Source organism: Oncorhynchus clarkii, chromosome 23, assembly GCF_045791955.1.
Source record: "Oncorhynchus clarkii lewisi isolate Uvic-CL-2024 chromosome 23, UVic_Ocla_1.0, whole genome shotgun sequence".
In the NCBI taxonomy this organism is placed as follows: Eukaryota; Metazoa; Chordata; class Actinopteri; order Salmoniformes; family Salmonidae; genus Oncorhynchus; species Oncorhynchus clarkii.
In genome coordinates this window covers 11,122,525-11,146,303 of record NC_092169.1, presented here as the reverse complement: position 1 = coordinate 11,146,303, position 23,779 = coordinate 11,122,525, and the positions used below count along the sequence as shown (strand labels likewise).

The window sequence follows — 23,779 nt, the reverse complement described above, 5'->3', positions numbered from 1 at the left end:
CCTACCTTCAAACTCTCTGCCTCTTTGCTTGACATCATGGGAAAATCAAAAGAAATCAGCCAAGACCTCAGAAAAAAATTGTAGACATCCACAAGTCTGGTGGAGGTACCACATTCATCTGTACAAACAATAATACGCAAGTATAAACACCATGGGACCACGCAGCCATCATACCGCTCAGGAAGAAGATGCGTTCTGTCTCCTAGAGATGAATTTACTTTGGTGCAAACTGCAAATCAAACCTAGAACAACAGCAAAGGAACTTGTGAAGATGTTGGAGGAAACTGGTTCAAAAGTATCTATATCCACAGTAAAACAAGTCCTATATCAACATAACCTGAAAGGCCGCTCAGCAAGGAAGAAGCCACTGCTCCAAAACCGCCATAAAAAAAGCCAGACTACGGTTTGCAACTGCACATGGGGACAAAGATTTGTACTTTTTGGAGAAATGTCCTCTGGTCTGATGAAACAAAAATAGAACTGTTTGGTCATAATGACCATCGTTACGTTTGGAGGAAAAAGGGGGAGGCTTGCAAGCCGTAGAACACCATCCCAACCGTGAAAGCACGGGGGTGGCAGCATCATCTTGTGGGGGTGTTTTGCTGCAGGAGGGACTGGTGCACTTCACAAAATAGATGGCATCATGAGGCAAGGAAAATTATGTGGATATATTGAAGCAACATCTCAAGACATCAATCAGGAAATTAATGGGGCTTCCAAATGGACAATGCCCCCAAGTATACTTCCAACGTTGTGTTAAAATTGCTTAAGGACAACAAAGTCCAGGTATTGGAGTGGCCATCACAATGCCCTGACCTCAATCCCTTAGAAAATTTGTGGGCAGAACTGAAAAGGCGTGTGTGAGCAAGGAGACCTACACACCTGGCTCGATCAGGAGGAATGGGCCAAAATTCACCCAACTTGTTGTGGGAAGCTTGTGGAAGGCTACCCAAAACATTTGACTCAAGTTAAACAATTTAAAGGCAATGCTACCAAATACTAATTGAGTATATGTAAACTGCTGACCCACTGGGAATGTGATGAAAGAAATAAAAGCTGAAATAAATAATTCTCAACTATTATTCTGACATTTCACCATCTTAAAATAAAGTGGTGATCCTAACTGACCTAAGACAGGGACTTTTTACTAGCATTAAATGTCAGGAATTGTGAAACTGAGTTTAAATGTATTTGGCTAAGGTGTATGTAAACTTGAATGCAAGGGCTGCCAGCGAGCATTTGGTCTCCCTTGATATATATATATATTTTTTTAAATAATAGCCAATCAGCGTTGCGCTAAACTGAGCGAGCTAAACTGTGAATGGTCCTGGTGCACCAAAAAAGTGTCAAGGGAAGCCCATTTGGATTTGTCGGCACTCCTATTGTGGCAACTTGTTTTTGTCCTCCAGTGGCTAACTAGCTCAGATTTGGCTATTTCCTAAATTGTTATCATCTCGGCCTTAGGCCTATATATCATGGCCACAAGGCATATGAACTAACAGGTTATAGCACAAACAATGCTTTTTTTTTTGGCTTGGCTTCCCCAGTGATTTACCCAAGCACCGCTACTGAATTAACTACAATGACCATCATCCATTGTGCCTGTTCTTTTCTGGGTCGGACAGAGATGGATACACTTTTATGCCTGCTTCGTTGTGTTAGATACGCAGAGACTGCATACGCTGCAGCATATGAGGAATGTACACAGCACGAGACCGCACGTGAAAGTATGCCTTTTCTACTTTGAAATCTTGTTTAAAAAATATTGTAATACAGCTCTCAGCATACTTAGGCAGGCTAGCCTAGAATGACTAAAGACGGTACAATACAGAGATGTTAGATGGTTGTCTGGCTGGCCAACCTGGTCTCGGAGCGTTTCATATTATTTTGTACGTAATTCCGAGACACTACATTTTGTATGATACGTATTCATTTGTGGCTGTCCATCAACAATTTTGTATTATATGATACGAATTTGCAAAATGTACAATATGTCACGAATTACCAATAATTTGGACATGTTACGAATTTGCTAAACATATATGTTACGAATTCTAGCTAGGTTAACGTTAGCTAGGCTAGGGGTTAGGGTTCAATTTAGGAGTTAGGTTATGGGAAGGGTTAGGGTTAGCTATTATTAGCTTAGCTATTATGCTAAGTAGTTGCGAAAAAATGTAAGTAGTTAAAGTTGCTAATTAGCGCAAATGCTAAAGTTATCCGTGATGAGATTCGAACTCGCAACCTTTGGGTTGCTAGATGCCCACCCATCCGCCCCGACCAACCACCCTACTAAGTAACATTTGTATTATGTAACCATATCATACTAATTTCAGTGTACTAGATTTACGTTTCCTATGTTACTCTAGTCTATGAGACCAGGATGGGCAGGCTGGCTGCTAGTGTCTGAGCAGAGTTGAGATGACTTTAAGGAATGAAAAATTATAGTAATGTACATAACTGAAATATTTTATTATTTCATAGCAATTGGACCTGACAGAGACAATGGAATATTTTCAAAGTTTTGGCAATTGGATGTTCACTATTTTGGGCTTTTAATTTCAATTAAAAAGCTCTAACCATTTTACTTTAATTATTTCATAATGCTTTTCATGTGTAAAAAAAATAATTTGGAAATATTTTTTTTTTTTTACAGAACAGTCCTCAAAAAGCACTTATCGCTCAGCAGAACTACAGTTTTTTTTTTCATTTTTTTTTTCATTTTTTACATTGGTTTATAAACAAGGGGTCACTTGATGCTATTCAAACTATGCTAATCTTGGATAAGACTTAGAGGTTGTGATTGATTGAAAACATGCGGAGATCATCCGTTCACCGACTCTGCATCTCACAAAGACAGTGGTTGGAACCAAAAATCTCAAATTTGGACTCATCAAACCAAAGGACAGATATCCACCGGTCTGTCTATTTGCTGTTGTTTCTTGGCCCAAGCAAGTCTCTTCTTATTGGTGTCCTTTATTAGTGGTTTCTTTGCGCAATTTGACCATGAAGGTCTGAACTGTTGATGTCTGTTACTTGAACTCTGAAGCATTTATTTGGGATGCAATCTGAGGTGCAGTTAAATCTAATGAACTTATCCTCTACAGCAGAGGTAACTCTGGGTCTGCTTTTCCTGTGGCGGTCCTCATGAGAGCCAGTTTCATCTTAGCGCTTGATGGTTTTTGCGACTGCACTTGAAGAAACTTTCAAAGTTCTTAATGTTCCTGATTGACTGACCTTCATGTCTTAAAGTAATGATGGACTGTCATTTCTCTTTGTTTATTTGAGCTGTTCTTGCCATAATATGGACTTGGTATTTTACCAAATAAGGCTATCTTCTGTATACCACCCCACCTTGTCACAACACAACTGATTGGCTCAAACGCATTAAGAAGGAAAGAAATTCCACAAATTAACTTTTTTAACAAGGCACACCTGTTAATTGAAATGCATTCCAGGTGACTACCTCATGAAGCTGGTTGAGAGAATGCTAAGAATGTGCAAAGCTGTCATCAAGGCACAGGGTGGCTACTTTGAAGAATCTCAAATATATTATATAATGTGATCATATATATATATATATATTTGGATTTGTTGAAAACTATTTTTTGGTTACTACATTATTCCATATGTGTTATTTCACAGTTTTGATGATCTCACAATGTATAAAATAGTAAAAACCCTTGAATGAGTAAGTGCATCCAAACTTTTGACTGGTTGTGTGTATAGATAGAAAGAGCGAATGAATCCCTGTCCCATCTATCTCTCAATCATCACACATATTGACTATGTCTGCCTCTCTCTTAGGGATGTCTTGCCATTCACTCTAAAGCTTCCTGAAGCCATCTCTGCAGCCAGGACGCCAACAGACTTGGAGGTGGCCAAGCTAAGAGCAGGTGAATGTCCACTAGACTGATACTGTACATTTGTATTGATTTAATACATATCTGAAGCTTCTCTGAGCCCCAGATCAGTGGCTGCTAGGCACATGATGAGGGGAGTATTGGGGCCCTGGAACCACGAGTAGGCCTCACTGGGGTCTTAGACCTCTAACTCAGTCACTGTACAATGTGATCTCTCTGTGCCAAAGCTGTAATGTTGCACTGCCTCTGAAAGAGCCAATGTAGAGGCCTATACTAGCCTCGGTGACACACTGATTTGATAACATACTTCCTTTGGTGTGGTTTCAAGTGATCTTCACACAACAGGCCCACTGTGTTGCTTTTCCCTCTGATTAACGTGAGGAGACCGATTTGAGCCTTAAACAATGCTTGGGTTTGTGTGTGTGTTGAGGTAGATGCACGTCACTGAAGGTTCACATGGATTTTAATGATGTTCATATAGGTAGGCTATGTCGCGTCACTGAAATATGGCTTTGGACATAACAAAAGACACCAGTTCTGACGTCTAGATCGGTATCCATGACGTGGGTCTGATTTCAATACAGTTAGACACAGCCCATCTATGCTTCAGAGAAAGTAGACTTTCTTTCATTCTGTCTATTCAACCATGGTTAACAGACCAGCAGAAGTTGAGCTTGATTGAAAAAGAAGTGCACATTTGCTGGACATACTAGCAGATGCTTGATAAATACGTTTTTCAAGCAGTGAACCATAAGCAGACGTTTCTCTTTACCATGAGGCTGAACTTTGGTAGTATTTATTCACTCTGTCATCATCTGCCTGTATTTCAGGTTTCACTCGCCTCCATATTCCTCAGCTCAATCTAGATTTTCCCAGCCGACAGTTTTTTTTAGACCAGAACGTTTCCCCGTTAGGCCACACCCTCCCAGTGCCTCAGGTGTGTAACCCGGGAGACAGGATTTTAGTTGCAACAAGTTCACCCCTTGCAGACAACAGTTATTATTAACACTTTAGGGATGAATGTGTTATTTTCATCCAAGACAAGTGATTTTCTACATTATTTTATGTTCAGAACAGGGGCATTGGGATTTGATCTTAACGGAGAACTGCACTTTCTGATTTGGCGTCGTTTTTTCATCAATGCTCATTAAGAAATGCAAGCGGCCATGAATGAAGGCAAACGAGTTGTCTTCGGGTGTGGTTTCATGTGTTTTTTTTGGGGGGGGTTGTTTATTTGCCATTCAATCACAACAAATGAGCTAAAATCACTCAAGACTGCAAAGCCAGGCATGACTCCAACACCATCATTAAGTTTCTGATGACACAACACTGGTAGGCCTGATCACTGACAACTATGAGACAGCCTATAGGGAGGAGGTCAGAGACCGGACCGTGTGGTGCAAGGACGACAACCTCTCCCTTAATGTGATCAAGACAAAGGAGGTGATTATGGACTACAGGAAAAGGACAGAGCACGCCCCCATTCTCATGGACGGAGCTGTAGTGGAGCAGGTTGAGAGCTTCAAGTTCATTGGCATCTACATCACCAACAAACTAACATGGTCCAAGCACACCAAGACCGCTGTGAACAGGGCACGACAAAACCTATTCTCCCTCAGGAGACTGAAAAGATTTGGCATGGCTCCTCAGAACCTCAAGGTTTTACAGCTGCACCATCGAGAGCATCCTGATGGGTTGCAATCACTGCCTGGTATGGCAACTGCTCGGCCTCTGACCGCAAGGCACTACAGAGGGTAGTGTGTGTGGCCCAGTACATAACCAGGCCAAGCTTCCTGCAATCCCGGACCTCTATACCAGGCGGTGTTAGAGGAAAGACTCCAGCCACCCTAGTCATAGACTGTTCTCTCTGCTACTGCACAGCAAGTGGTACCGGAACACCAAGTCTAGGTCCAAGAGGCTTCTCAACAACTTCTACCCCCAAGCCATAAGATTCCGGAACAGCCTATCTAATGTTAGCTAGTGAATATTTCTGTCAAATCACAGTTATAACAAGATGGCAAGAACCAGTGTCTGGAATGTGTTTCATGAGACACTTGTTCTACAACACCTTGCAACTCGCTAGCATTATCCAATAATGTAGCTAGCTAGCTAGTGTAAACAACTCGCTGTCATCAACAACACCAGGCACAATCTCCACGTTTGAACGTGTATCTAGAGTTTGATGTCATCCAGATCCTGGCCATATGATTGAACAACTTTACGGAAGCCCATTTTCACTAGAGTAACTATTTTCTGATCAATATGTGCATTGCACCTGAAGCTACTGCCAAAGATACACGATTGTCTGGTGAATTCGTTTTGCATGGCCAGATTTGCCAGGTAGGTGGGTTTGATCCTTTAAAACCATACCACACCAGTCTTTTCCCAGAACATGGTTCCACCACGTGTTAATAGGCAAAAGGGGGCATGAATTGTTGATATAATTGTAATCTAAAACAACCTCCTTAAATCATGAAGCATTCACTTGCCATACTCAATTTTGGATGTGCCTTTGACCAAAATTATGCTATTTACACGTTGTTTCTGACTCATATGATGCCACAAGCTGTTTACAACCAGAGAAATCGGTTCTAAGGCGCAGTTGTCCTTTAAGGCCAGAGGAAAGAGAGCCCTTTACTGGCTCTCCAAAACCACCTCTCGTCTCCCATCCATCCCTGCTTAACTTCAGATCCAAGCCAGCAGTGGGATGGATGCATGGTGCTATGCTGCTGACACTTCTTAAACTGTTATCAATAATAATATTTTCCAGAAAACAAGAAATATCAGATTAAATGCCACTGTGCTATTGTTAAGGCACAAAAATGGACTGTAAAGGTAACTGACTAAGAAAATGGAAGAGCTGCTTAATGAAAGAATAACGAAAATCAGTCAAGCGAAAGAAGTCTGGAGGAGTTGGGTAGGAACAACTTTGGCTGAGAGCTGGCGCGCGAGTGAGGGGGTGACTGGGGGAGGAGAGAATGCGCTGTTGACAGCCCGCCCCCACGCACTTATTAGCATGTGTGAGTCATAACACAATCCGTGTGTGTGAGACACGACAGCAAGGCTGGACAGATGCATCAGTGTGCTCTAAAGTTGTCACACTACTAAAACTACGGTCAACTAAAATCAGAGCTGGTCTTTGTCTTCTGTGAGTACAGTAAGTCAATGTTTGCTCTTATCTTACATTGTGATGTGACTTTGGCTGTGTCTGGTACGGCTGTGTGTGTTTTATTGTTCTATAGAGTGAGTTTTCTCTGTCTAGTACAGCACTGTTGTGTGAGCTCTTCAGTTGGACGTGTCTCGTGTAGCAGTAGGTTTAGTTCTGTCATAGAGTATCATTGTTTGGTATATGGCTTTGGTTGCGAAGTTGGTGGCTGTGTACAGTCGTGTCCAGCGCTGTTCTTCGTTAGTCCTTTATGGTTAACGTTATATCGTACTGATTGGACCGTTACTGTGTTGGCATTATGCAGGTATGATTGTATTTATTTGCAACATGTATTAATATGTGACGTAGGTAATAGGCATTGATAACGTGGTATGATAACAGCAATTGACTCGATGATGTAACGTTGATGTGTATTGGCATTGTTGTGCCTACTTTTTCAGTAACTTAGCTGTATCAGTGTTATTATCAGGCTATTGTAGCCTCCGTTTTTAAAATGGATAGTTCCGGATTTATCTACTTCTCCAGAGTCCGATTAACTTCTCGATACCATTTGTATGTATCTGCTCCAGTGGCGATTTTAGCATGTAAATTATTAGGGTGAGGCACATGGGCTACTAACAGTTTACTACACAACATACACTTAGTATTAGTTTTAGTTACAGTATACATATCTACCTGGCATATTACATAATTTATGCAGCAGCATACAGTATATTTAGGACTCACAGGAGGTCCTTCGTGTGCAAATGTTGTCATCAACCTTTGTTATCAAAATCTGGCGTTCTCTGGATTTATGGTGCTTTCAAGACAACTGGGAACTCGGGAAAAAATAACGAGGTCGACTCATAACGTCAGTGATCTTCAGGTCGTGACTCTGGGAAGAGGCCCGAGATACGATTTACAAATCCGAGTTGGATGACCATTCAAAACGTATTTTCCCAGTCGGAGCTAATTTTTTTCCCGAGTTTCCAGTTGTCTTGACTTTCACAGAAGTCAGAGATTTCCGAGTTCCCAGTTGTCTTGAACGCGGCAGAAATCATGCTGGATTGACAGTATGACCAATGTTGAATGTTTATCCTTTTAAACTTGGAAAAGAGACCCTTAAACCCAGATTTGGACCACACGCCCACTCCACTGAATAGCATTTGCAATGCTTTCAGTTAGCCACTGATTCCTTCCAAACCACTCATTGTTGGATTTGGAATTTCCAATTTGTTGTGTAATGTTTATGTCCAATGGATTTTGCGGTTTTTCTGTCACTCACCTATGAGTGACAGAACACTGAGCCAATCACGGCGCAACTAGAGAACATTACCAGCCCCTATCTTCTGCTGGCTGCACCACCACATAAAGCACTTGAGCTAGGCTGAAACGCCTGCATTTTGGAGCTACCTCAAGAAAGCAAGAAAGAGACCATGTTTTTAAGTGAATGATTTAAAAAATAAATACAAAATCTGCTTGGTTTTCAAGCAGATATGTGACGTAAATGCCAAAATAACATAATAAATAAGATATGTTTTTTTGTTGCCTGTTTTTCATGTTACTTTGGCATTAATATGTGTCATCAGTTTGTAAAAAATAATAATTGAGTTAATAAAGCCTCATACAAACATGGTCTCTTTCATACTGGAGCAGATCAGTGGCGAGCCATAGGGCATGCCCTGAATGACGGGTCGCCACTGCTCTGCTCCAGCATGAAGGAAGTTACAGGTAGTTTCCCGAGCCAATGCTGGCTGTTCCTGTAGACTTCGTCATTGTGCTAAAGCATGTTAGCAACTTCCTTCAAACTGAACACAGAGACATAAAAATGGTATCCACAAATTCATCTGATACTGGGGAAGTATATAAAGGGAGTCATTGACAAAATCCTGAACTCTCCCTTAAATGTGTTTATATTATATTACAGTATCATGTTACCCTTCTATTTTGCTGTTGTGTAATATCAGGCTGACTCTGGCAGTGTTTGACCGGTAATGTTATTGTGAGTTAGGGCAACATAGAAATAATATTGGCATGATGTTAATGTAAGGTTAATGTTATGTTACAGTAATGTTGCTGTTGTAGTGTCTGAACCTCTCTCTCTCCTGCAGGGTTCTGGGACTCTGAGCGTTGCCGCAGGAGGAGTTCTCTCTCCTCATTGTCCAGGACAACCACCCACGACCAATCACCTAGCCTGAGGCAGAGATCCGTTTACACTCCCCTGGTCACCCGCACCCCGTCCCAGCTGGAATGTTCCCAGTCCAACGGGGCTCTCTGCTTCATCAACCCCCTCTTCCTAAAGGTTCACCATCCAGAGGGTGGCAACCACACCTTTCCCTCCTACACCAGCCACAACAACAACCCCCAGCACCTAAACAATAGCAGTACAGCTACAGCTGTACAAGTACAACAGCACTGTACCAGCAACCCAGAGCAACTTAAAGACAGCCCTCAACCCCATAGCGACAGCCCTCAGAGTGATAGCCCTGGCAATAGCACCCAGCATCATAACAGCTGTGGCAGCGTGAGCCGGGCTAACAGAGTTTCCCTCCCACCACCTCCTCGCCCCCCACCTCCCTGCTGTGCCCCCCGTTGCCCTGCCTCACCACAACACCAGCGCAGCATGCCTGAGAAGATATCCTGGATCAATCCCCCCAAAGAGAAGGAGAGGGTGGCAGAGAGGGAGAATGGCAGTAGCCTTCTCTCCCGCCTGGGCTCCACTCTCAGCATCAGCCCTTCCTCATCTTTCCTCTCCTCCTCCCCTCCCAAGAAGCGCAGCATCAGTGCCCCCATCTCTATCCCCCTGTCCCTCTCCTCCCCAAGTGACGTCGACTGCAGTCTTGTTCTCGATGACCAGACTATTGAGAACGCCATATCTCTCAGTCTGGCTAAGCGGGCACTGAGAAACGCCACCACCCCCGATGAAAACACAGAGGGAAACAGTCCGTCCACTCAAGACCAAGCCCTCTCCTGCCGAGAGGAAGGAGGCGGAAGAGGAAGAGGCGGAAGAGAAGAGGACTGCATCCAGCGCCTGAGCGACATGAGTATTTCCACCGACTCCACTGACTCAGTAGACTTCTCCCAGGGCTTCTTCCCCCCAATCGCTGAACCCAGCCCACCCACCACCAATAACCTGGTGCTGCCCCTCACCCACCCCTACAGCAGCATGGAGGAAGACGATGATGAAGACGAAGCAGACTTTGACGTGAGTGTGGAGAACGACCAGGACCTGACCATCACCCCTCCCGGGCTGCGCACCAAACGACGAGCCAGTGCCGGAGCCATGGTCATCCAGCAGGCCCTCAGGGGCCACTTCCGTAAGATGAGTGGGGTGTTCAGCTCTCTCCTAACCCCTGAGAAACGGGCCATACGGAGAGTCCTGGAGCTGTCCAGGGATAAGGGCTCGTACTTTGGATGCCTAGTGCAGGACTACTTGAGCTTCTTGCAGGAGGGAGGGGGCTGCCAGGCCTGGCAGTGCCACGCCTCAGGGCTGGAGCTGCTGCAGACGCTACGCCAGTTCATCACCCAGATGAAGAGCTACCTGCGGCAGAGCTCTGAGCTGGAGCCCCCCATCGAGTCACTCATCCCAGAGGACCAAATTGGTGAGTGGGGAGGGGAGGGGGGGTGCAAATATGTGCGTTTTTACCATTTTCCAACATTTCTGCAACTATTGGACATCAGATGCTGATTAACCGTTGCTAATTTGCTAGACATCACAGTAAAAATGTACATTGAACTTCAGCTGTTCCATTGCCATCTTTGAAATGGGTAGTTAGTTGACATTGAGACACCCAAACAGCTAAAGAAAATATATTTTTTTAACTATCACATCTGGAAATATACGAACTGGACTAGACAGTGTATGCCTATAGACAGGGCGAGAGCAGCTCAGTGCGCAAGTCTGTACGCATGTGTGTGTGAGCTGGCCATTGTGGTTAAGATTATATATTTAATCGCGGGTTGAGATGAGTCCTGTGTCAAATCTACTTGTTCTCAACTTGCCTACCTGGTTAAATAAAGGTGAAATAAAAATACACCATTACACATAAAGCAAAACACAATCATAGAAAAAAACATTTTTCACTAAAACGGTCCTCCATCAGTCTTTTGAATTGCCCTATAGGCATCAATTCATCTCATTTTAGAGAGCCTTGGACATTATTCCACAAGTAAGTTGCAAAAAAAACCTAAAAGCAGATTTACTTAACTCTGTGGAGATAGAAGGGATCTCCAGGGTTGGCCATCCCTGAGAGCGGGTCTGGTATCTCGTACGTCTGTAAGCAACAATGAAGTAAGATCTGTCCGAAGTTCATGCAGAAGGGCTGTATAAACAAACAGAGTGCAATGCATCGATCTACAAGACTTCAAAGAGGGCCAGCCTACTTTTTGATACATAAAGTAGTGATGTGAACCGATTACGGTTCTCTGTGACACTGACATGTCAAACACCTGCCTAGGGGAGGGGCTTAAAGATATGTGTGGGCATATTGGGGTTGGAAACTGGCTCGAATTGTAAACAGTGAAAACAAAGCCTGTTTCCGCTAGAGGATAATTATGTGAACTAGCTAACATGAACTAACCTGTTCCCACTGGTCCTTTTGACAGAATTGACAGGTGAAGAAGACAAAATAGCATGGAATTGTGAAGCAGTAACACACATGGGAGGCATCTTTTGATCCTTACATTACCATTCTCCTGTTTGCTGTGTGTCAGGAACAACCATCAAAGAGATCTCTCTTTAAGACAAAGACAGTAAAATCATTCTGGCTTCTTAAATATTCTTGATTGACAACTAATCCCAAGAATTTCATAGGCTACTTCACGATTACTTTTTCTGCAGTGTTTGGTATCGGAATTGTTTCGCAATGTTTTCGTAGTTGCAGAAAGTGTTTTCAGTTTAGCTGAATGAATTGTCTCTGCAGATCTGCTTCAGTCTCTCCCATGTGACCATTACTTCTCTCTCCTCTTTCTGTCCCTCTCTTCATCTCTCCCACTCCTCCAATCACAGATAAAACCTTTATTGCATGCCCCTAAATAGCTCTCCCTCTTTTTCTCTCCCTCTTTCTTTTTGTGTTCAACACTCGCATGTGTCTCTGGGTGTGTGAGGAAAGAGCATGGAGCGCGGAGGAGGGGGGGAGAATGGGGACCCTTGTCTCTTAAACCCACACGGCAGGTTTTTTTTCCCTTCTATTGCTTTAATTTCTATGCTCAGTGCCAAGTTGCACAATATAATGTTCTGAAGCTCTGTTTGTGAGAAGTTTGCGGAAGGGAGACGATATATTGCCCAATTCCAAATGGAATGTTTGCGCTGCATGTGTGCGCCCGTGTGTGTTTGCTGCTCTGTGACGCACATTGATCTATAAGCCACTGTGGTGGCACGATTAGTGTTGGATGTGTGAATGGATTCACTTCTCCTCTCCAGCTCTGTCTGCCTGTTTGTCTGCTTGCCTGTACATAACAGTACATAACTCCGGTCCACGCGGAAGCTCTGCAGGGAGGATGTTCTGAGTGAGATTAGGGGCGAGGGAGGATGTTTATTGGAAGTGGAAGGGCCCTCTCAGATAGTACAAACTGCATGTTTGTGTGGTTGGAAAGTAGCATAACTATAAATAAGTGTGACCTTGGCTGACGCTAACTCATTCCTAAGTGGGCTTGCGCCTCTGTGTCGATCTGTCACACCATACAACTCATCACTTACTTACTGTAGGTGTAACCGGTGTGAGATGGCTAGCTAGTTAGCGGTGCACGCTAGTAGCATTTCAATTGGTGACGTCACTCGCTCTGAGACCTTGAAGTAGTTGCTTCCATTGCTTCGCACATATTTTGTGCAGCAATAGGTAATTATGCTTAAAAGGGTGACTTGTCGATGTGTGCAGAGGGTCTCTGGTTCAAGCCCAGGTTGGGGCGAGGAGAGAGATGGAAGCAATACTGTTTACACACATTGACCTCCAACTTCTTTACAGACTAGCGATGGGGGAAAAATCTACATAGTCATATCGGGATATTATTTTTTGACAATATATTGTATACTTTTGACTATCACAATATTATTTTTACACCAGTTGGCTGTTCCAAAACTCCCATATTTTCCTTCATACCTTGTTCTCCATCTTCTTTTTAAATAGGGAGCAGATTCATTTTCAGCACTTTTTTTTGACTGATCAAACTTGTTTTCTCATGGCTCTCTCTCTTGTCCCTCTGCAGCAGACATGTGGTGAGCAATATGTTTGGAACCTTCGAAATCACAGTATCAAATCGCAATCCATATCATTTCGGCGCCTAACTATCGTGATAATATTGTGACGTCCCTGGCAATTCCCAGCCCTACTAATGCCCACACACACTCCCAACATCTACACATCTAACATGTCTATAGCCTATAAGCCATACAGTTAGGCCGGTGTAACCACTGCATTAGTAGACCCACACTACAGGATTACATGCGACCACTCCATGGTTACATGTTATTACACTCCACAGTGCTAATGACCAGAGTTATGAGCAGTACCAGTACAGTAACTGGAGGCAGTGTTTAAAGACCAAGTCCAGCTAAAGTGGAAAAACATGCATGCAAAAACAAAGGCCACTGGGGATTTTGCTTGCGTATGTGTGTGTGTATACATATGTGCTCCCACTGGGAAACTCATGCGCTGAGCCCAACTGCAGGCCTGAGGTCTTGAAATGCTAGCACTGCATTCCAGGGCTTTTAACCACTTTAACAGAACTATAGGGTGCCAAACGTGCTCTACATCTGCATTGAAAAGACAGGGAAGAGACAGAGACAGAGAGAGGCTGACTTCATTAAAGATGACCGGGTGATATCCAAGTTAACATGTGTGCTTTGAAGTCTGATTGCCAGTGACGTGTCAAGTCTTAATCTGTTGGGTAGTTTACTGCTTACTGGAAAATATCTGTCTATTCTTAAACAATACTTTTGATAATGATAGTGATGTTACACCTACAAGGAAATCTGTTGCTGATCTTGACTTACGGAACAAGGAAGGACTCGTTGATACGCACATACTCAGACTGTGTCGTAACTTTTGAGAAGTTTAGATAACAAATGCTTGGGACGAGAGACTCGCCTTTGACAATCTGGCAGACGGGATAGGAAAGAAAGAAAAGTGGGTGTTGAGTCGAGAATTAGGGAACGAGTTGAACATTCAGTGTTGGAGGAAGCTGTGGCTCAGTCTGCAGATGTCTTCAGTATAATCTGCTGAGTTTGCCCCATTCAACTGCACAGTCAGTACGATCTCTCTCTGTGGGGCTTATTCAGCTCTGTGGTTTGGATTCCCTGTCTACATTTATCCTGTGTATAATATTATATCATGGCTCCTATTAGCCAGTCTCTTTGAGTAAGCTTGTAAAAGCTGAGGTCTACGTAATGTCTTGATGATATGGACTGAATCCCACTCCTACTGCTACCAGGCATCGAGTAAGACTTCTGCAATTCGTTAATAATACAGATGGATGGTGCCATTTCAGTATTTGCTGTCAAAATAAGTCTCTTTCTCCCGCTCTCCTCCATACAGACTATGTCCTAGAAAAAGCCATGCATAAAATAGTCCTGAAGCCCCTGAAAGGTGTGGTGGGGGTGGCCCTCCAGGAGTTCCAGGTCCGCAGCGGGGCGTGGCAGGAGCTCAAGGAGAACCTCTCATTGGCCAAGGCCCGGCAGCCTCATGAGATGGGCGTGGCCAACGCCTTCCCTCCGGATCCAGTTAACATAGAGAAAATCCGGCACAAGTTCCACACCATGTGTAAACTCTATTCACCTGAGAAGAAGGTGACCATGCTGCTGCGCGTATGTAAACTCATCTATACCATCATGGAGCACAAGTCAGGTACGTAGTAACACATGTATGCAACTCAATATTAGGAAGGTGTTCCTAATGTTTGTAAACTCAGTGTATATGCACCGACTCTCAAATTTTATTGGTCGCATACACAGGTTTAGCAGATGTTATTCCGGGTGTAGCAAAATGCTTGTGTTCCTAGCTCCATCAGTGCAGTAGTGTAAAATAATGGATTTAAGAAATATTAGGACGAGCAATGTCGGAGTCCGGAGTATAAATGTTTGTGTGTGATATAGAGACATTATGGACAATATTATAATATTTATTATATCCAATACGTAGAATAGAATAGTGTGTGTATATATACACAGCAATAGTTGAATAGGATGGCATTGACTAGAATACAGTATGATGATATGAAATGAGTAAAACAGTATGTAAACACTATTAAAGTGAACAATGATTCCATGTCTATGTACATAAAGTAGCAGCCTCTAAGGTGCGGGGTTAAGTTATCAGGTGGCTAGTGAAAGTGACTAAGTTCAGGGCAGGGTGCTGGGTGGAGGCCGGCTAGTGATGGCTATTTAAGTCTGATGGCCTTGAGATGGAAGCTGTTTTTCTGTCTCTCGGCCCCAGCTTTGATTCACCTGTAAGACCTCGCCTTCTTGATGACAGCTAATACCAATGCTGTGTGTGTGTGTCTCAGGTTGTCTGTATGGGGCAGATGACTTCCTGCCCATGCTGACCTATGTGTTGGCCCAGTGTGACATGCCTCAACTAGACAACGAGATCCTCTACATGATGGAGGTTCTGGATCCTTCTCTGCTGCATGGAGAAGGTACAGCACACATATGCTTTACATGTATTTCCTTCCTTCCTAAACTTTACCTTTAATTTTATTGTAAAGTGTAATGTTCAAATAAACTAAATATCGATTGTCATTGACTGCTGTTGTAGCAGTGTCAGGCTGCAGAGATGTTTGACCCTCCTCTCTCCTGTGTTGTTCCAGGTGGATACTACCTGACCAGTGCATATGGAGCCATGTCCCTCATTAGGAACTTCCAAGAGGAGCAAGCAGCTCGTGTACTCAGCTCTGAAACACGCAACACACTCCGCCAGTGGCACTGTCGCCGCACCACCCAGCGCAGTGCGCCCTCCGTCAATGACTTCCAGGTAATACACACACACACTGGATGCTTAACTCTAAGTCCCTGAATAAATGCATCTGCTAAACAACCATATTTTTACATTTTTTCTCAGAACTACCTGCGGGTAGCGCTCCAGGACAGCGGTTGCACTGCCAAAACTCTGCAGGTGCAGCCCTATGCCACGACTGAGGAAATCTGCCAGATCTGCGCCTACAAGTTTAAAGTTCCCGACCCTGAGAATTATGCCCTAATTCTGCTCACTGAGGGCTCATGCCAGCAGCTAGCCCCCGACACACACCCCCAGAAGATCAAAGCTGAGCTCCACAGTCAACCCCAGGCCGCACCTTTTCACTTCGTCTTCTGTCGGGTGGCTAACCTCAATGACCTGGCCGCGACCTCGTTTGAACCCCAGTCCAACCTCAATGACATCACACTTACCAAAGAATCTGAGCCCAACCTAATGGTGTGGCCTTGACCCCTTCTGACCCCCAGCCCAACCTCAACCTGGGTCACAGTCCCAGTCTCAGCCTCAGTCTACCCCCCAACCAGCACAATGGTAACTCCATATCCATCTGAGCCTACAGGGCTGGAGAGTTGAAACCCCCATCTGGACTACCATCACTCTTACTGTACCCCAACAAAACTGGGCTGAACTGTGTTTAACTGGTCTGAGCTAGGCTGAACTGGGCCTAACCGGGTTAAGCTGCGTCATGCTGAGCTTAGCCCCAAAAAACTTCCCCTTTTGGTGATTCTTGCAGGGAATCCTCACTGTAAAGCTTTGTCTGAGTACAAGAGGAAAGGAGAGGAAGAGGGAAGGAAATGCGACAGATGGGGTTATTTTGCAGCTCTATTTGTGAACTTTTGGGACATGGCACATGAGGAGCACACGTGAGGGCAAACGCAACTCTCATAAAATATGGATAAAGGTTTTGAAATAGTCTTGTTACAGACAGCCAGACAGTTCAATTCCAAAAGTGTCAAAGTGCAGATTCAGGGTCAGTTTTTGGTTTGTCACTCCTAGTGGTGAAGCATAGGATTAAGTAAAGGGAAAGCTGATCTCAGATCGGTGGATAGGGTTCACTTTTATCTGCTTTGGTTCCCATCTAGTGATGTACTCGTTCAGTCCATTAACTTTTTCTTTAGACCGAAAATGTTCATTTTCAGGCAGAAAAGAGCCTCCAAGTCTTTACAGAAAATATACAGCAGTTATTTTATCTGGGTGATACTTCTATAATGAATTACTTGTTGCAGTTGCTGGTAAACTGCATTGTGTTTTTATAGAATTGTTATGTTATAGCATTGCTTTTCTTTGTTAAAGTAAAATGTTAGGAGCAGGCATGTCTGCCAGTGATGAAATTATGATTATCCAGGAGATATGATACTGTACTTCCCTCATAGCTAATACTTAGTTAATCGAGGTCATCCCTCCCGTAATAATTGGTGTGATCATAAGATATGTGATTGACTGGCTTGGTCTACGGTACCAGCGTCAAATCGTCGACAAGGTCATGAAATATTGTACTACTGACAAATATTAAAAGTAGGCCTAAGTTGCCTTGTGAAATTTAGTGTGTTGATTCTCAAACTGGTCTAAGATTCTGTGCGAACACACAAACGTATGTGTGTGTTTTGACTCTTGACTGGTAAGATTTTTAGCGTTGGGTATGAGAGGGTGCAGATTTAAAAGATGGAAAGAGAAGGGAAAGGAGTAAGAAGAGAAGTTGAACTGAATCATTAATGAAATAGTCTCTGTTCTTTAACTTAACACAGATAATGTTGTTAACAAATTGTATTCTATTGTATCAGTTCTTTAATGTTTACATTATGAAATGTAAACATGGGCATTGCTGGAGAGATGACCAAAAAGTGAAATGGGGAAATGTGCTTGAGGGAAGGTTGAGTAGCCAGAGCATGGTTGTTAAGCAGTAGCATTATTGTTAGAAAAACTATGTAGCTTATGTTAGTTCAAATATATTAAACTATTTTGACTTTTTATAATAGATGTGTACTGTAATACAATTGCTACTCTAACAAGATATTTTAAATGATACAAATGTTAGTATTTATATGTATCGGTGCTGGGATTTTTCACATGGCTTTTTTCCCCATGTCTGTCGTATTGCAGTTGTCCCAGATCAACACATGTCCTTATGTTCCTATGCTGTCTGCATCATTGAATGATATTATTTTGCACTCAATACATTTTGGTCATGACTAATTACCATCGCTCCATTGTGTGTGTGTGTGAACAGTACACGCTCACGCAGTGGAAACAGTCTTTGTGTGAACTGTAATTTCTACTCCTACAAGTTTTCAGTAGGACTCAACAGAAAGGTGTAGTTATAATGCTGGCTGGGTCCTTTAGGGTCAGCATCAGTTTCAAGCCAAAATGCTCTGATCCATTCCAAACTATTAGAAAAAAATAATTTAAAGGTAGACTGCAATAGGATGTAGATGCATGTAAACAGCATAGTGGGTCAATTGCCGCAACAACTAAAAGCGTTCTGTGTTATTTTGGTGCCTGGCTACCACGCTGTGAACAGCTTGATGCAAACCTGTGCACATGCGCAGAAACTGTGTCGCTGTGAGAGTGAAGTGTTGCATCTCACTCATCTCTATCGCCGCTGAGTCAATCTTTTTAATGATTTTCCCATTCTTTGACTGAAATGACTGACCTCAAACAAATTCATCCCTAAAGTTTTGATCCGATCATAGAAAGAGGATTCTAGTGCCCAAAAGCCAGTTTCACCATTTTGAAGTAGTTAACTGGGTGGGACTTATAAATAAATATATATACAGTGGGGAGAACAAGTATTTGATACACTGCCGATTTTGCAGGTTTTCCTACTTACAAATTACAGACCTCTACATGCTTTGTATCATAGGTACACTTCAACGGTGAGAGATGGAATCTAAAACAAAAATCCAGAAAATCACATTGTATAATTTTAAAGTAATTAATTTGCACGACATAAGTATTTGATACATCAGAAAAACAGAACTTAATATTTGGTATAGAAACCTTTGTTTGCAATTACAGAGATCATACGTTTCCTGTAGTTCTTGACCAGGTCTGCACACTGCAGCAGGGATTTTGGCCCACTCCTCCATACAGAACTTCTCCAGATCCTTCAGGTTTCGGGGCTGTCACTGGGCAATACGGACGTTCAGCTCCCTCCAAAGATTTTCTATTGGGTTCAGGTCTGGAGATTGGCTACGCCACTCCAGGACCTTGAGATGCTTCTTACGGAGCCACTCCTTAGTTGCCCTGGCTGTGTGTTTTGGGTCGTTATCATGCTGGAAGACCCAGCCACGACCCATCTGCAATGCTATTACTGAGGGAAGGAGGTTGTTGGCCAAGATCTCGCGATACATGGCCCCATGCAAACTCCCCTCAATACGGTGCAGTCGTCCTGTCCCCTTGGCAGAAAAGCATCCTCAAAGAATGTTTCCACCTCCATGCTTCACGTTGGGATGGTGTTCTTCTCATCCTTCTTCCTCCAAACACGGCGAGTGAAGTTTAGACCAAAAAACTATTTTTGTCTCATCAGACCACATGATCTTCTTCCATTCCTCCTCTGGATCATCCAGATGGTCATTGGCAAACTTCAGACGGGCCTGGACATGTGCTGGTTTGAGCAGGGGGACCTTGCGTGCACTGCAGGATTTTAATCCATGACGGCATAGTGTGTTACTAATGGTTTTCTTTGAGACTGTGGTCCCAGCTCTCTTCAGGTCATTGACCAGGTCCTGCCGTGTAGTTTTGGGCTGATCCCTCACCTTCCTCATGATCATTGATGCCCCACGAGGTGAGATCTTGCATGGAGCCCCAGACCGAGGGTGATTGACCGTCATCTTGAACTTCTTCCATTTTCTAATAATTGCGCCAACAGTTGTTGCCTTCTCACCAAGCTGCTTGCCTATTGTCCTGTAGCCCATCCCAGCCGTGTGCAGGTCTACAATTTTATCCCTGATGTCCTTACACAGCTCTCTGGTCTTGGCCATTGTGGAGAGGATTGAGTGTGTGGACAGGTGTCTTTTATACAAGTAACGAGTTCAAACAGGTGCAGTTAATACAGGTAATGAGTGGAGAACAGGAGGGATTCTTAAACAAAAACTAACAGGTCTGTGAGAGCCGGAATTCTCACTGGTTGGTAGGTGATTAAATACTCATGTCATGCAATAAAATGCAAAGTAATTACTTAAAAAATCATACAATGTGATTTTCTGGATTTTTGTTTTAGATTCCGTCTCTCACAGTTGAAGTATACCTATGATAAAAAATTACAGACCTCCACATGCTTTAAGTAGGAAAACTTGCAAAATCGGCAGTGTATCAAATACTTGTTCTCCCCACTGTGTGTGTGTGTGTGTGTGTGTGTACAGTGCCTTGCGAAAGTATTCTGCCCCCTTGAACTTTGCGACCTTTTGCCACATTTCAGGCTTCAAACATAAAGATATAAAACTATTTTTTTGTGAAGAATCAACAACAAGTGGGACACAATCATGAAGTGGAACGACATTTATTGGATATTTCAAACTTTTTTAACAAATCAAAAACTGAAAAATTGGGCGTGCAAAATTATAACGGGGATCTGGGCCTGCTTGGGTGTCTGTAGTATGTCCCTCGCAGCGGACTCATTGAAGAACTCGTCCAATTTGAGGTGAGTAATCCCAGTTCTGATGTCCAGAAGCTCTTTTCTAAAACGGCATGGTTGGTTAATTAAGAGGAAATAAAACCGCAGCCCTACCGATTATAACTACCGACAAACGGAACGCAACTGGGATAAACATACCTGAACTTGTCCAATAGAAGCTCTTGTTTGCAACTGTTGGCTTAATGATTACAACCTAGATCATCTAGATGCAGGAAAGAATGTGCAAGGCGGTAATGAATGTCTGTCACCTTGATTACTCTTAATTTCTCTTGACCTGTGCACCTACCTTGTAAACGTTCATTCTTAGGCTTTGTTGTAGCAACCTCATGATGGGTATAGAGGAAATTTGAGTATCATGTAGTAGACTAAACCTATAAATGTTACATTGCGCTGTGTGAATGGAATATGAATGAGTCATCCAAAATGCTGTAATAGAAATAAGGCCATGCGCTTAAAGAAAAAAAATCCTCCCTCGCCACTCGCCCCCGCAACTGGTTTGAACATCTACAAATATTTTTGTCATGGTAGGGCGCTAAAGTACTGCCCAAACTCTAAGCAACATTTACACGTAGGTTTACAGATGCAATTATTGCTCAAAAAATATTAACTTACAAGTTTGCAAATGCGAATACAACTAACAAAATTATATTTTATTTAATGTCCACAACTCATCAGTTACATGTTTGGGAATGAGGGGAGGGGGGAATGCCTGCATGCAGGAATGCCCGAATTGTAGGCTGCAGTTGTACACTATTGAGCTAGCAAGCCCTCTGCGACAATGTTATTGGGACACTGGAATTTCTGATATGTATATAAATGTTAACTGTCATTGAAGTTGGTAGTTACTGCTGTACTGGTTTCAGATCCGAAGCGAGAGAAATGGTCTGCATGTTTTGGTAAGGGGTCAGTGACTTACCACCCCCAAAGAAGCTCAATCAACCCGATGGGTTCGCGACTCATGAATATTCATACAATTTGCCACTGCTTTTCTACCGCTAAACCATGTTCATGCGCTTGTCCGAACTAGGAAACTCAGACATTCCCGACTGGCTAACTGGTGGAACGCAGCAAGTGTAAAACTATAACCAGTTAGCAAGTCGGAAATGTCAGTTTCCTAGTTCCGACTAGCATATGAACAAGGCAGAAATTTCGCCTCGGGTTCATGCCTCAGTGGGTTCCCCTCAACGTCCGCTCACAGTTCTCGTGATTCAATGCTGACTGCCGTACTTTCATACAACAAACATTTAACTCTGATGTGCAATGGACCTATATGCATCGGAGACCGATGACCAAGAACGACCATTGTTACTCAGCCGACAAGATGATACAGTTGAAAAAGGTCAGTGCAAGCTGGAACAGCTGCTTGAAGCAATCTGACCCTTGCTGACTGCCTGTCTGACCTCGTAAACAAAATGTTTTACTTTTGAAATTCGACCTCGCTCCTGTCAGAATGATGTGCACGAACGTTTTTCTAGACCCAATTTCACACGGGCTATTTTGGCACCTTTTCTGATCCAGGCGAAATCATGAAACAATATTATTATTAAAATGGTTATATCCAATCAAATATCAATATAAAAGCTATGAAAACAGACAAATGGCGCGTTTCCTGCACTTCCAATTGTAGAGTTTGTAGCTTTACTAGTTGGCTAAGTGAGAAGAGCCTGCATAGCAACCATTTTGTTATTCATGGCAACCAATGATTTAGAGCGAGTGAAAGTTTTTGTTTAGTTTTTTTTTGTCCTCAGATGGAAATAGTATGCATCTACTTATCAAAATAATGCAGAACGCACTACAGCCATCACGAGCATATGTTAATTGACAGTGCAACTTTTGATGGACAGTGAGCATTCTAGGCGTTTTTCTAGACCCAATTTCACACGGGCTATTTTGGCACCGTATTTCTGGGGCTAACCCCGAAAACTCGGTCTTAAGTACATAGCCGCGGAATGTTGGGGGCTGCAGCACCCCCTGAAAAATCGGAATTCGTTTTTTTCATATAAAACATTTATTCAAATAAACTTCAATAATTTTTTCACAAGTAGCTCACTCTTGCAAAAAAAATACTGTCAGGCTGTAGTATAACTGTAGTTAGAGTGCAGTATAACTGCAGCATGTTGCAATTACCACGTCCAAAATATTAGTCGAAATACTAGTTGACTGCAGTTTCAAAACAACATACTTGTTTTTTTTGTAAGGGCAGGGCCTTTACTGTTCTTCTATTGGCGGACCGATGTAGCAGGCAGATCATTTTTTTGCATCCTGTTTCCATTGATCATCCTAGATGTTTCTACAACTTGATTGGAGTCCTCCTGTGGTAAATTAAATTGATGGGACATGATTCGGAAAGGCACACACCTGTCTATGTAAGGTCCCACAGTTGACAGTGCATGTCAGAGCAAAGACCCGGCCATGAGGTCGAAGGAATTGTCCGTAGAGCTCCGAGACAGGATTGTGTCGAGGCACAGATCTGGAAAAGGGTAACAAAACATTTCTGCAGCATTGACGGCCCCCAAGAACACAGTGGCCTCCATCATTCTTAAATGGAAGAAGTTTGGAACAACCTAGAGCTGGCCGCCCGGCCAAACTGAGCAATCGTGGGAGAAGGGCCTTAGTTGGGTTAATGGTTAATGGTCACTCTGACAGAGCTCCAGAGTTCCTCTGTGGAGATGGGAGAACCTTCCAGAAGGACAACCATCTCTGCAGCACTTCACCAATCAGGCCTTTAAGGTAGAGTAGCCAGACGGAAGCCACTCCTCAGTAAAAGGCACATGACAGCCCACTTGGAGTTTCACAAAAGGCACCTAAAGGACTCTCAGACAATGAGAAACAAGATTCTCTGATCTGATGAAACTAAGATTGAACTCTTTGGCCTGAATGCCAAGTCTGGAGGAAACCTGTCACCATCTGTACAGTGAAGCATGGTTGTGGCAGCATCATGCCGTGGGGATGTTTTTCAGCGGCAGGGACTGGGAGACTAGTCAGGATCGAGGGAAAGATTATACAGAGCAAAGTACAGAGAAATCCTTGAAGAAAACCTTGAAGAAAAGAGCTCAGGACCTCAGACTGGGGCAAATGTTCACCTTCCAACAGGACAACAACCCTAAGCAAACAGCCACACACAGCCAAGACAACGCAGGAGTGGCTTCGGGACAAGTCTCTGAATGACCTTGAG

The 23,779-nt window shown here is 43.3% G+C and overlaps 1 protein-coding gene across 1 annotated transcript in view; it reads left to right on the top strand.

Annotated features, from left to right (window-relative positions):
* The window catches only part of LOC139381569 (ras and Rab interactor 2-like), a 49,549-nt gene extending 31,388 nt beyond the window's left edge, over positions 1 to 18,161 (top strand). Inside the window, 7 exon segments of the mRNA XM_071125213.1 lie at positions 3,805 to 3,893; positions 9,117 to 10,607; positions 14,538 to 14,846; positions 15,505 to 15,636; positions 15,808 to 15,971; positions 16,059 to 16,404; positions 16,407 to 18,161. Of these exon segments, the coding sequence (XP_070981314.1) occupies positions 3,805 to 3,893; positions 9,117 to 10,607; positions 14,538 to 14,846; positions 15,505 to 15,636; positions 15,808 to 15,971; positions 16,059 to 16,404; positions 16,407 to 16,522 (2,647 nt within the window). The 3' untranslated portion in view covers positions 16,523 to 18,161.
* The last annotated feature ends 5,618 nt before the right edge of the window (positions 18,162 to 23,779 follow it).